Below are 13,516 nucleotides of genomic sequence, written 5' to 3'. Positions count from 1 at the left end.
CTCTATTATGCGGTAGTTCCAGAAACCTGGCCAGGAGATCCAGTGAGGGGATGGCATCAATGCCGAAATCTATTTCACCTCACCTCGGGCAGCTGTAATGGTCTATTTTTCTATTTTACGCGCTTTTTTTTCTCCTATTTTCACTTTGTCTACCTCCTCCCCCGCCTTGTAGTCACAGAGAAACAGCAGAGCACATTGAGGCCGTAGCCAGCAGGGCGGTACAAGCCTCGAAGCAGACTCTCAGCTTCCTGATGGATCTACTGCTGGACAACTCTACAGAGGAGTACATCAGGAATCTAACAGAGCGGTGAGCAGAAAAAGATAACCCAAACACACTCCCACGAAGACAAACCCAAGCAGAAAATATGCCTATGTGAATGCTGTTATTCACCTTGAGCATTCTTTGTTGCAATCATCCGACTGAGCCGCACAACTCCATGGATTATTGTACTTTGGTAGTATATGTCTAACAAAGTCCACCTATCCCTGTATTATAACTCAAGGTCCTCTTCTTCGCCACCGCCTTTTAAAGCCCGTTGGAGGCAAGGAGTAAGACATTTAGCCACAGGGGGATAGGTTCTCTCCACTGTAAGCCTATTTCTTTCTTGGATTTGCAGCACACTCACTGCATCTCCTAGCGTGTGATTGCTCTGAGGATTATCCTGAATGCTAGACAGAATGATGCAAAAAGCCCTCCGGTGGCCATGATGAGAGCAAGAGGCGAGGAGCTCAAAATTGATTACCCCCCTCTAACAGTAGTCAGCTTGATTCAGGAGAGTTCTGTTCATCTTCGAAGCAATGCTGCACATCAGTGTGTGTGTGTGTCACTTTATAGGATGCAAAGTGAGCAGTTTATGCACAGATGGGCAGCATTAAATTGCATTTCCCACTCATATTTCCCCATGTGTTGGTACTTAAGCAAATCAGAGCTATTTTATAGGGAGGAAACTATTCAGTCAGAAAATAACTAAAGTATTCAACCTGTTTCTAGACTAGCAGTAGGCCTGTGTTATAGGCCTAATCAAGCCTGTATACGTATGTTAACCCTTTTACTTATCAGTCACTGGGTTTATCTACTGCAAAAGAAAGTGGTACTACAAATCTAATCAAATACCATTGCTTCTTCCATTTCGAGACACTTTTCCTTTACTTTTCATCAATCCACCACATCTCAGAGCAAAAGTTTGTGCTCTTTACTGCACTACGTATATTTAATTGCTGCAATTACTTCACAGATTAAAGTTTTGCATAAGGGACTCGGAAGAAAGATAAAATATAACATTCTATTAAAGATTAATTAACACCAAGTTGAATAGGAGGGATCACTGCCCGCTTCTACTGAAAGTTTTGTCTCTGGCTATAATATTTGATGGTCATACACAACAGAAGCCAGATGGACACTAAAACAACTGGAAAACAGTAACAATACGATTGTGACCCTTAAAGATCTTGAAGTCCTTAAAATGCAGTGTCTTTATAAGGAGGCGGGTGCAGTCAGGTATAAGTTTTTTTTTTGTTTTTTTTTGTAAATATGTTTTGTAAATTTTTACCCACAAGAATACAGCACATGTACATGTTATTTCCATTTACACAGTCATTTCCAAAACACAGGGTACAATGTTCATCAGTTACATTGGACTCAGGTGTAAGTGTTTAACAGCTTTCCCATACATTATATAACATGTAAGTATAGAATTAGTTTGATTTTAATTGAAAAAAAGTCACGTATTAAAAAATGTATTTGTAGTTTACTTTTTTGACTGCTAAACAAATTACTCGAGTGGGTCATTTGCGGCGTTGCCGCAGTGGCCGTGTGAGTGGTTCGATGTAACCGAGAGAAACTGCAAGTCCGTGCTGTGCACGCACCATTTTCAAAAGAAAAAAAGGAAGCTACGCTAAATGTGATGTTTTTTCTTTTTCCCCTTTTTTTATCCATTTCGGTATCTGCTCTGTTGAGGCAAAACTGATTGGATGTTATTACAGCCACGGAGTTGATAAAAATGTCAATTTAACTTCTAGAGCACTCAGCCTTTTTTACGCCGACACTTTGCAGAAAAAAGGCATGAATTCATCATGCTTTTTTTTTTCGCAGTGTCCGTGTCCCTTTTCTCTTCTTCACTCACACCGACCAAATTTGCCTTGTTTCAAGACAAGATATTTACGTGAATTTGACACAGTGTGAACCTTTTTCAGTGTGTCTAACCCAAGATATGAGAAAGAAATCGCTGAATGACCTGCAGCCTGCAGCATAGGATCTCTTGTTAATAACTTAAAACATAATAAATCAGATGTCAGACATATTCATTTGAAAAGGCTGTGATTTTTTTTTTTGTCTTCCAACATTTTCCTTGGTTTTTCTTTTTTTTCATGTCAGAATAACGCAAATGCAGGAGCAGAAGGTGAACCTAGCTGTGCAACTGAATGACACTGTGGCCGAACAGCTGGCCCTTGAGGAAGAAGATGCTGGTTTGAAGCTTGCCCTCAGTAACATCACATCATCCTTACGTCAACTGGCTCCATCGGGTCTCATGGATGTCAGAACGTCATCAGATACGGGCCAAGTACACCCAAACAACTATACAACGGAGGTTAGTGTAGACAGACTATCCATGGAACTCGAAGCATTAAACAGCTGGCCGCTGAGTGAACGTTCCTCCAATTAAAACGGGTGTCATAGCTGCAGACAATGAAATACATATGCAACTACTCTCGTTCATTTAACTAGGCTCACACAGAGATGAATTTCTATCTTATTTCTCTCGTGTGATGTTATCTGCATTCTGTTGTGCCTCTGCATCAGTGACAGCTGCAGACATAATGAGGTTGTCTGTCTGTACATCTGTCTCTCCCACTGATATCTCAGGAGCTCCTGGAGCTAATTTCATTACATGTGACACAAACATTCACTTGGACGCTTAAAATTTGGCCGTCAAAGTCACTGTGAGCTCTAAACCCATCCGTATTTTTTGGGGTAATGACAACATGGAACAAAACCTACCTTAAAATAATGCAACAATGACGTGATGATTATGTTCTACAAAAGGACTCATCTGGCCACAACATAAATCGGCAACAGAGGGAGAGATGGAAGTAAACTGCGACCCGACTGGTCAGCAGAGGCGTACAACCACGAGACAGTAATTCAAGTTTTCCTCTTGATTTAGCATTTGGCAAGCAGAGAGGTCCTCTGAGTAGGCATCGGGGAGAAGAGTCTGTCTCTCAAAGGGTACATGTTGTTCCAGAGAGCAGCGATTAAATATACAGCATTTCTAGGCAGAAATAATACTGTAAAATGACTTCGATATAGGCCAACATGCTCACATGAAGGTTTTATAAAAGTGAAGGTGTGAAAGGCTTGCTCTTATTAAAATTCTCACTCTGTGTATTGTTACTTCTTATCTAGTGGGGTGAGAGCCTCCTTAAACAGACAGAGGAGCTGGACCAACAAATGCACAGCAAAGACAATCTCATCAGTGAGATCAGAGAGGGGATGGAGCCCGCAATACAGACAGCCAAGAAGAACTTGGACAAAGTGGACGACATTAACAAGGTAAATTTCTTAAGTTATTAGGCGTGTTAGCAGCCGGCTTTAGGTCTGTGCATGATAATGGCAGCCGATCCTACTTCAATTCATACCAAAGATCCACCAACTGATTTGTGACCGGTTGCTGCAGTTCTTCAGTTCTGAGTTGTTCTTTGAATTAAGAGGAAGCAAAGCTCCGAATTCTTTCCTGAGTTCTGACTCATTTGCGTGCACCGTATACGTTTTATATACGCAGAGCCGACACAATACAGCAGCCTTTCTCCCTGAAATATGAACAGCTCCAAGGTATTCACAGATTTAAATTCCGTGCACTCATAACCAGAGAGCATAAAAGCAACTACATACGTAATATGGTGGACAACACCTATAGCATCTGAGCTGAACAAGTGACACTTGATTTTTATGCTCAGACGACTGTAAGTGCGTGCAAGGACCATCTAAAAATGTCAAAAGTGCAACACCCATAGAAGCAGCAGTCTCTGTTGTCTTAGTGAGCTACACTACAGTGTATTTTCAGCTTGATGTAAAAGCTCCATCCACTTACCTGCAGCACTTTATTTTGCTATATGTTTGACTGAGATTACATAGTCATTACATTAAGTTCCATTTTCCATGAAAAAAAAGGTTACAGGAATGCTTTTGTACGCTCTCAACTATAGGTTTTAGGAGAAAGAAAGAAAAAAAAAGCATCAGCCAAGTTGGATTTGGCACATCAGACTTGAAAGAATTAAAATTCATGCATTCATAGCTCCGACTGAAATGTCTAAAACAGCTCAATTCTAAATTTGCCTAAACTTAGGGATGTGCAGTGCTCCTGCATGAGTTTAGCATCGTAGATCCAGTAGCATAGCTGCAAGGTCTTAAACTGACTCTGTGCTGCCCTTCCAACCGTTTACACTACATTAAAGCTTTCGATGAGGATCATTGCATGCCTCAAATATATCCAGCTCCACTGACTCCAATCATTTTCATCATCTCTTTATAAAGCTCCAAGCTCAAGCTCAAGAGGCAAAGGTTGTGGCTTTGTCATCTGTAGTGATGGGGAAAGAGGTGGAATCAGAAGCCTTCACCCTGCACAGACGACTGGAAGGTGAGCCTTTATCTATCTATCCAACTTTATTGTTTTAGTTTAATGTCAAACAATTATTCAACTCAAATTGAAATGTCAAGTACTAAAATGAGAGAGCCGCAGACTCTTGTATTACTATAATGGATATGTCGGTGCTTATATAATAGATTGACGTATCTGTCATCTCTTTACTGCAATAGCAGCTTTTGTTGAGAATATAATGACATGGAAAGTTTTGAAAATATTTTAGTGAATCTTAATTGATTTTGTCTGTTTGGAGCGTCACTTAAAGGATACTGAGGTTAAAGCAGACTGTGCAGAGGATCAGTTAAGATAACACAATTCAGTCAGTGGACAGTGAGCCATTTGCATCTGTCCTGTAGGGCTTTGATCCCATTTTAAGCCTAGCGTCTTTTGATTCAGACATGGTGACAGAGTGGCCCCGCCGGCAAGCCAAGACCAAGGCTGCATTGAAGAAAGAAAGACCCCTGCAGGAAAAGGTTCTATCTGAGGTCAGCAAGAAGGTCTCACAGATTGAAAAGATGTTAGAACCAGCCATGGAAAACTCCAGTCTCACAAGCAACACCACCAAGGAAGTAGAGCAAATGGCGAATGATATGGCAAAGGTATGTGCTTGTTTTTTTTTCTTTTATTATTACTTACAGATCCAACTCTTTAATCCCGACTAAAATATGTTTGCTACTTTTACATGGATTACCGACACTGCGATTCTATTCTATTCAGTATTTGAATTGTATTGATTCATTAATACCTTGCTTTTTTTTCCCATTACCATCATGTCTTTTTGTTCTTAAACTGAATGTTTTGACAACTACAGATTATTGGCAGGTTTTAGGATAATCAGCAGTGTTTTCTTCATTCACAGTGAAGCAGTATTTTGTGCCGTTTGTTATGGATTTTAGAGTGAAACCGAATATACTCGTGTAGGCATTTGAAAAGCAGTGTTCGGGGTTTAGTTACAAGAGGTACTAGATGAAATCCTTGAAATGTGATTGAACTGCAAAAACATGCTTGTGGCCTAGTTAATATAACATTGTATTGAACTATAGATACAAAGCCATAAAACTGTTCATCTTCATTCATAGCTCATTCATCTGTGCTGTGAGATCAGGGGGTGGAGGATTAAATCAATAAATAAGGGCCTCACAGGCTGTCTTTGGAAATGCTTGTTTTTTTTTTTTAAATTATGATCCAAACACATCATGCCTCATACCCCACTTAGCATTTAAGAAAACCAATTTGTAATCAACATGGGAACGCAGGCTTATGAGCTTTTGTCATCCTCTTGAATTTTATTTACTGCCATTCCTTCAGAACCTATGCTTACATCCTGACTGCTGTACATTCAACATTTCTCTCAGCCGATGCTGTATATTAGTGCTAAAAAAGAGAGTGAAAACAGATCAACCCATGAGGCAAGCATAGTAAACAACACCATCATGTTAGTGAGCTCAGGTACACTGTAGCTTTAGGAGAGTGAAGATCTGCTAGCATTGCGGTCAGCTGTTGGTCTCTTTCTAGAAATAATCAGCTTATTTCCAACAGTCAGTAACTGTTTGTCTCTCAGCTTTTCATGGTTGTGTCATATGTCTTTTTTTTGTGTGTGTACAGAAATCCAAAGCCGTTTTGACCCAAGCCAAGCACACCAGGACTGCATCTGCTCACCTTAGCACCCATATAGACTCGGCTCTACAGCAGCTGTCTGAGCAGCAGTTGGTAATTGAGGAAGCAAAGTCCCAGATCAGCTCAGAGGTACATTTTAAGCAACTTGCAGATGGCAAACCAAGTTAAATCAATGAGTATGAAATTGAAATGCACTTTATTTCTTAAAATCAATGTATATCTGCACACGAAAATAAGACTGAGATGTGACCAAAGGGAGCGCAACCAAGCCCTAATAGCTTTAGTTCTTTCAACTCTTGGATACTTTTGGACCTTTTTATGGCATGAACCACCTATCGTAACATTGTTACGATATTTCTAGGTTTATGTACATACCACTATTAAACATTTAAATTGTATGAGGATACCTAAGTAAAACTTATTATTAACTTACTATTCCCCCATAATTAATGTATTACGTTAATAAAATGTTTAATTTTACTTAAGAAGCTCTAGTTCTTACTGAATCTTAAAAATACAAGGTAGAAATTATGACAGTTACTCTAATAGAGTTTACTTGACCAAAAAGTCACTTTTTTCAGTGTATGACGTCCAATAAGCAGAAAGGTAACTTCTGGTCTGAAGGGAACTACAGCAGTAAAAATATGAGCAGGAGTTCCAATGATTGTCCAGAGCTTGAAGCAAACTACACAGAGCATGAATCTACACAGATACTCAACAAAAAAGAGCAAAAAGCAGCTTCGACATCTTCTGCTGCGCAGTGCATAGAGGGAGAGAATAAAATGATCCTTTTTGAAATGGTGTTCTAAAAAGCACACCTCAAAAATACCATTTCTCATCTGAATTTCAGACGGTCTTTGCAACTATCATTTCCAAGAAATACCAAGTCATCATAAAGTGAAAATTTCCATCTCCGAGTTGCTTTTTCACACAGCCACATCTGAACAGCAAAAATTGATGCATATTGATCTCTTCACCCTTTGTGCAGCTTAAAACAATGCTTCTTATGGTATTTCTTTTTATATCTAGCCTGCGGGGTCCCTGACCAGCATTAAGGAAGACATGGAAGCAGCCAAGCTCCAGCTCCAGGCCTACTCTCTTACACTAACTGAGCTAATCAGTAAGATTGGTAAGTCAGTCTCTGGATGATTGTCGCTGTAGCTACCTTTTTAGCCCTCCAAGCCTATAAAAGCAATTAATCTTCATTTTACCTTAAATGTCAGATCGCTAAAGAGTTCAGGGCTTTTTAATGCCTCATTTGACGAGGAAATATTTCCCAGGTTTCTATCCAGACAGTAAAACAAGAATAACTGCTGTTCACAGAGCCAAGTGAGGATAGATTTAAGTGCATTAAAATAAGTCAGCTATGTATTTCTGGCTTAGAATGGTATGTCTTATTAATCTAAACTGTTTAATGTATTATACAATGTATAATTTGTAAAATTAGCTAGAAAGACCGTGATTCTGCACTTTGTGGTCAGTGTGCTAACATGCTTGAGAGGATAATGACCAAATCATTGTAATTAGATCATTGTGCAGGCTGAGACACTATTTGAATCACTAATGCAGGACAGACATTATTGAACCACTGTTAGAAAAACTGATCTTAAAAGTCTATCCCTGTGATTTCTTCCCCCTCCATCTGTCCCCTCTCTTGCATGTCGTGACCAGATGGGAGCGTGCCACTGGAGCGATTCGATCGGATCTTGAACGAGACGGCGCGACGTCTGAGCATGCTGCGAGGGAGCGTGGAGAGCCCGGCGCTGGGCTCAAAGATCCAGAAGCTGCACTCGGCTGCTAAAGAACAGCAAAGCCGTCTGTCCCTCATCGAACAGGACATACGGGAGATCAGGGAGGAGAGAGACAGTCTCAGGGACATTGCCTCGAACCTGCCTCAGTCCTGCCCACAGGCCACAGGAGCAGGCAGAGCCTAGAAATTGGAGATGAGGATTACATCATTGATAAAAGAGCCGAACATCAGAAAGGTCAAGGAGGATTTTTTTTATTTTTTTTAAATAAAAGGAGCAGTGGTCTTTTTTTTTGTTTTTTGTTTTGTTTTTTGTTTTTTGTTCAGCTTCAAAAAGTCAGTGATGTCTTTTCATTAGCTCCCTGTATCCACCTTCTGCCCGCAGCAACCAGCAATCGTTTTACCACCACAGTACAACGACACACCTACAGTTCAGCCAAAAGCCTCGGAGCTCCCCTCTGTCTCCTCTGATTAATATCTAATCCTCCTCCTCTTAATGTCTTTCTTTCTCTCTTGCTGTATTTTATTGTCCATCTCTCTTTTTTACCAACATCATCTGAACTTCAGCTTCCCCCTTGAATAATAACCAACCTCTCCGAACAAGCTGGAGTGTGCCGTCAAGTTTAGAATAATGCTGATTTTCCTTTGTGAGTTTAAAAGGTGGGCACTGTGGCCTCCTTCAGACTGACACTTTCATCTACACTTGAGCTTTTTTCCATCAGCATGGCTTCATCAACAATTAGTCATCTTGGCCTCAGCAGGGTTCAGGTCAGGCTTCAACAAAACGCAACCTGTTTTCAGGACTCTTACAGTGCCTACCTCTCTGTTTTTGTGGTTTGTCTATTTTTCTTTCTCGCTGCATCTGTTGTTTTGGGGTCAAGGATGGTCACACAGGCTGGCTCCCGATGAGCAAAGTATTTTTTTTCGAGCATTTTTATCTCTGAATAAATGTAACTTCAGTCTTCTCAGTACATATTCCACTGACAAGACTCGGGAAGTGATGGTCATCAAAAGAGTCACGTTGTACTGATTTTATAAAAGCTGAATCTGATCAAGACTCAAACAAGAAGTCCCTGTCACATATCTACACCCACTTATAATCATTTTCTATATGTTTTGAGTATCGTAAGCCATCACATAGAAAACATTAGTCTCTGAAATATACTTGAAAGGGTAATTCTGCTCAGTCTATCGCATTGTTAGTGGACATTAGTGTGTGACAGTGTAATGACATACGACAATGCACAAATGAAACGGAAGAGGTGCTCATAGCAGATGAAACGTGTAAAACTGTCAACGGAATTTGTCAAGAAACCCAATAAATTTAACCTCTGGAAAACGTGTTTGTGGATTTTTCTAGCCTAGCAAGCCAGACCCGTACAGCAAAAAGCTGTAAAAGGGAGCCCCCTGTACAGCTGTGCCCCCTGTAGCCCCGGAGCAAATTCCATTTGCGACCGCTAGGGGCGTCTAGATTTCTAGGCTAGGATTTTTCTAGATTTGTCCGGGTCCGAGGCGACCTCTACAAAGAGCTGAAAGCTTCTATAAAAGTCCATATGTTTAGACATGTCTCAAACAGTGTTTCACACATTGGACAAACATCTGTCAAAAATTGGATTCCTCTCAGTTGCTTGTAGACTGACACAAGGACGGTGGTTAACTTAAATCACCAAGTCTTGCTGCAACCGCAGCTCGACTCAACTGTGCCTGTGCCTGTAACTGTGCTGAGTTGAGTCTGAAAGTGTAGTAATTCTCACTTAACAACATGAGGGTGTTATAGCTTGTTTGCCAACTTCTACAGCACAAGCTCAGTTCTTCATATATCAGCCGTGTGAGTCATCTTCTCCTCTGTTTACATTAAACCAATCACCTTTTGCATTTAGATTCACACTAAAGGGAGAGATATGACAGAGATATCAGTCTTCTCATTAAATTCTGAACAAGAAAGCAAATGACATCCCCCAAAACGCGCCTTAAAGTCCAATGTGCTGTTGGATGATTGTAAAGCTGTGTTCTCTTTTTGTTTGGTGTTCTCAAATTACAACCAAGTATGTTCAAGATATCAACTTTCTCACTGATTAGAGATCTTAAATGAGGTGTTTGTAACTGTAGTCAGCTTTTCACCTTTGAAAAAAAACAGTAATAAAATGTGGATGTACCAGTATATATCACAGATATTTCAAGGTTGAAGATCAGAGAACTTATTTTAATCCCCCCCAAAAAAATCCCAGAATTAGAACTGTATATCAGTATTCCAGTTTTTCTGTCAAGCAGGAAAGCAGAACATCCTTCTGCTTCCATCCTTCACGCGGATAAACGCAGCTGCGGTTTAGGAATAATTTTCAGTCGGTTTAGCTGCTAAGTGGAGATGAGTGTCATTATCATATGAAAATGAAATTCATGACAGATGAGAAACATGAGACAGCACAGACGGAGTCATTAGAGTCTTTACTGCAATTACTTTACTGCAATATTCACTCGATAATTGATATTTCAGTTGATATTGCTTGGGTTAGCTCATTTCAGCTGGCCTTCTCGAGCTCGAAATCTTACGGAGACACCTGGTTATAGTTTTCCTGCACGCAGTAAAGAAAAGTGGCAAACTTGCAGAAAGTTTTATTATTACATACGTTTTTGCTCCAAGATGTATTTTTTAGGAGTTTTTAGTATAAGAGGAGGTGGAGAAAAGTATCAAAGAACAAGAAGCAGCTGTGTTTATCGCAGAGAATCAAATGGACTTCAGAGTTTGCTGCCGTTCCGTGAGAGTTCAAGCAGACAGACAGGATCAAGGGAGGAATCACTCTGCTGTGATCTCACGTTTTTTTTTTCTCCAGTGACTGAATTTAAGCTTATCTTACGTGTTATGTGTATCCAAAAACATTCCTCCTTTGACAGAAAAAGGTTGAAGCTTGAGCCTGAGAGTGTGAGCACTAGTTGCTGTTGGCGGAATGTTCATTTTGGCTTGTGTTTACACCTAAAGCCGTGTTTTAAGGCATCAGAACGAAAAAAACAGCTTAAAGGAAAAAAAGATAAATGTCGTGAACATTAAAGAACATTTTCAAGTCCACATGCCAGGCAATGCCGTATTTGATAGATAGATGTAATAAATAAATAAGAAAATGCATGTAGACATTGCACCAAGATTATTGTGCATTAAATATAAGGCCGGAGGAGTCGAACAGTCATGGCCTGAGGGATGAAGCCGAGGGATGAGCGTCCTGCCACAGACCAGCAGGGAGAACAGACCATGGTGGGGGTGAGAGAAGTCCTTGTCCTTTTCAGACAGTGTTCATAGCCAAGTTTCTGGATGGAAGGTCGTCCCGATGATGGACAAGTCCCGATGATGGACAAGTCCCGATGATGGACAAGTCCCGATGATCTTGAGTCCAGGAAAGAGTGTCTGTAATGAGCAGACTCCCCCTGACTCCCCACCACTTCCACCTCTGTGTTGTTGATGAGCAGAGGTGTGTCTTCTGATGACTTCCTTTGTTTTGCTAACATTCTGGATCAGGTTGCTCCTTCCACGCCAGTCCACCAGCTGCTCTTCCTCCTCTCTACAGGCCCAGTCAGGACACAACCCTAGGGGGAGATATGCACACACTGAGGTCAGTTAGAGAGGACGTCAAGGAGCCTGTTACACAAGGCGGTGGAGAAACTGAGGGGACTGCCCTCACCAGATTTGTTGAAGGATGTACTGCATTTCATGGTGAAGCTGTTCTGGTCCGAGTAAAGGTGCTGCCCAGTATAGGAGTTGATTCAGTGTTCATAAGTCATAATAATAATAATAATAATAATAATAATAACTTGGATTTATATAGCGCCTTTCAAGGTACCCAAAGTCGCTTAACAAAAGAAAAGAAGGGGGGAAGGGTAGAGCCAGAGGGGTGGGTAAAAGGGGAACTCCGGGGCATTTGAAGCGTGTTTCCATTGCTAGAGGTTGTCAAATACTGCCAGTAGGACACAGAGAGGTGCGTATCTGCGCTCCCTGTGTGGAGATCGCTCTGTCCGCACAGCATGTCATGCGAGGCTAATACGTGGTGGCTAAGGGGCAAGCGCTAACCCTTCCACGTAAAACAACAACTTGCACACTGCAGAAACGTCACACCACTTTATAAACCATCCGACAATAAAGTCACAAGCCTTACCATCAAAACCATATGCATGGTTCTCACATTACTGGCATGGGGACGTTACAAAACAAATTTATAAACAGCATAGAACTCACCGGCTGGTTGTAGGCTCGCGCATGTGAAAGCCCAAAAGAGTCGATGGACGATAATCCCATATACAAAACAATTATATTCTCTAGAAAAACTGCGTTCAAGTATTTAAAACATTACAACAATACATGCCCAGTAATATTGTTGTAATGTTTTAAATACTTGAACGTAGTTTTTCTAGAGAATATAATTGTTTTGTATATGGGATTATCGTCCATCGACTCTTTTGGGCTTTCACATGCGCGAGCCTACAACCAGCCGGTGAGTTCTATGCTGTTTATAAAGTTGTTTTGTAACGTCCCCATGCCAGTAATGTGAGAACCATGCATATGGTTTTGATGGTAAGGCTTGTGACTTTATTGTCGGATGGGTTATAAAGTGGTGTGACGTTTCTGCAGTGTGCAAGTTGTTGTTTTACGTGGAAAGGTTAGCGCTTGCCCCTTAGCCACCACGTATTAGCCTCGCATGACAGGCTGTGCGGACAGAGCGATCTCCACACAGGGAGCGCAGATCTGGACCTCTCTGTGTCCTACTAGAAGTATTTGACAACCTCTAGCAATGGAAACACGCTTCAAATGCCCCGGAGTTCCCCTTTAAGAAGAGTAGGACATGGAGAAGAGATGTGTTTTTAGATTATTTTTGAACTGTAGTAGAGAGGGGGCAGAACGGATGTGAAGTGGCAGATTGTTCCATAGGGTAGGGGCAGCTGGACAGAAGGCCCTATCTCCATATGTTTTTAGTCTGGTACGAGGAACGGAAAGTAGGTCCTTGTCTGAGGAGCGCAGAAGCCGTGACAGGGAGTAGGGCTGGAGGAGAACTTAGGTGCAAGTGAGTGGAGAGATTTGTAGGTCAAGAGAAGGATTTTATAGGTGATGCGTGCTTTGACTGGGAGCCAGTGAAGTTGCTTTAGGATGGGGGTGATGTGCTGCTAGGGCTTGGTGTGAGTTAGCACCCGAGCAGCTGAGTTTTGGAAATACTGTAACCTGTCAAGGGCCTTACTGGGTAGCCCAGACAGGACACCATTGCAGTAGTCCAGGTGGGAGAAGATAAATGAGTGGATGAGGGTCTCTGTTACTGAGTCGGATAATGAGGGCCGGAGTCTTGAAATGTTTCTGAGGTGAAAAAAGGCAGATTTGGTGATACTCTTGATGTGAAACAGAGCAGAAACGAGTAGTGGCAAGGCAAGGCAATTTTATTTGTAGAGCACAATTCGTACACAAGGTAATTCAAAGTGCTTTACAGCTACATAAAATCCCAAGAAGGCAATAAAATCATTAAAAAAAAGAAAATAAACA

The 13,516-nt window shown here is 41.2% G+C and overlaps 1 protein-coding gene across 1 annotated transcript in view; it reads left to right on the top strand.

The window, feature by feature from the left end:
- The window catches only part of lamc3 (laminin, gamma 3), a 123,907-nt gene extending 114,573 nt beyond the window's left edge, over positions 1 to 9,334 (top strand). Inside the window, exons 21-28 of the mRNA XM_075455921.1 lie at positions 173 to 307; positions 2,375 to 2,588; positions 3,404 to 3,550; positions 4,532 to 4,634; positions 5,037 to 5,239; positions 6,246 to 6,386; positions 7,287 to 7,386; positions 7,929 to 9,334. Of these exons, the coding sequence (XP_075312036.1) occupies positions 173 to 307; positions 2,375 to 2,588; positions 3,404 to 3,550; positions 4,532 to 4,634; positions 5,037 to 5,239; positions 6,246 to 6,386; positions 7,287 to 7,386; positions 7,929 to 8,191 (1,306 nt within the window). The 3' untranslated portion in view covers positions 8,192 to 9,334. The remainder of the gene's footprint in view (positions 1 to 172; positions 308 to 2,374; positions 2,589 to 3,403; positions 3,551 to 4,531; positions 4,635 to 5,036; positions 5,240 to 6,245; positions 6,387 to 7,286; positions 7,387 to 7,928) is intronic.
- Positions 9,335 to 13,516: the final 4,182 nt, after the last annotated feature.

This window comes from Odontesthes bonariensis, chromosome 22 (genome assembly GCF_027942865.1).
Source record: "Odontesthes bonariensis isolate fOdoBon6 chromosome 22, fOdoBon6.hap1, whole genome shotgun sequence".
In the NCBI taxonomy this organism is placed as follows: Eukaryota; Metazoa; Chordata; class Actinopteri; order Atheriniformes; family Atherinopsidae; genus Odontesthes; species Odontesthes bonariensis.
The sequence above is the reverse complement of the archived record's forward strand: the minus strand, read 5'-3'. Positions and strand labels throughout refer to the sequence as shown.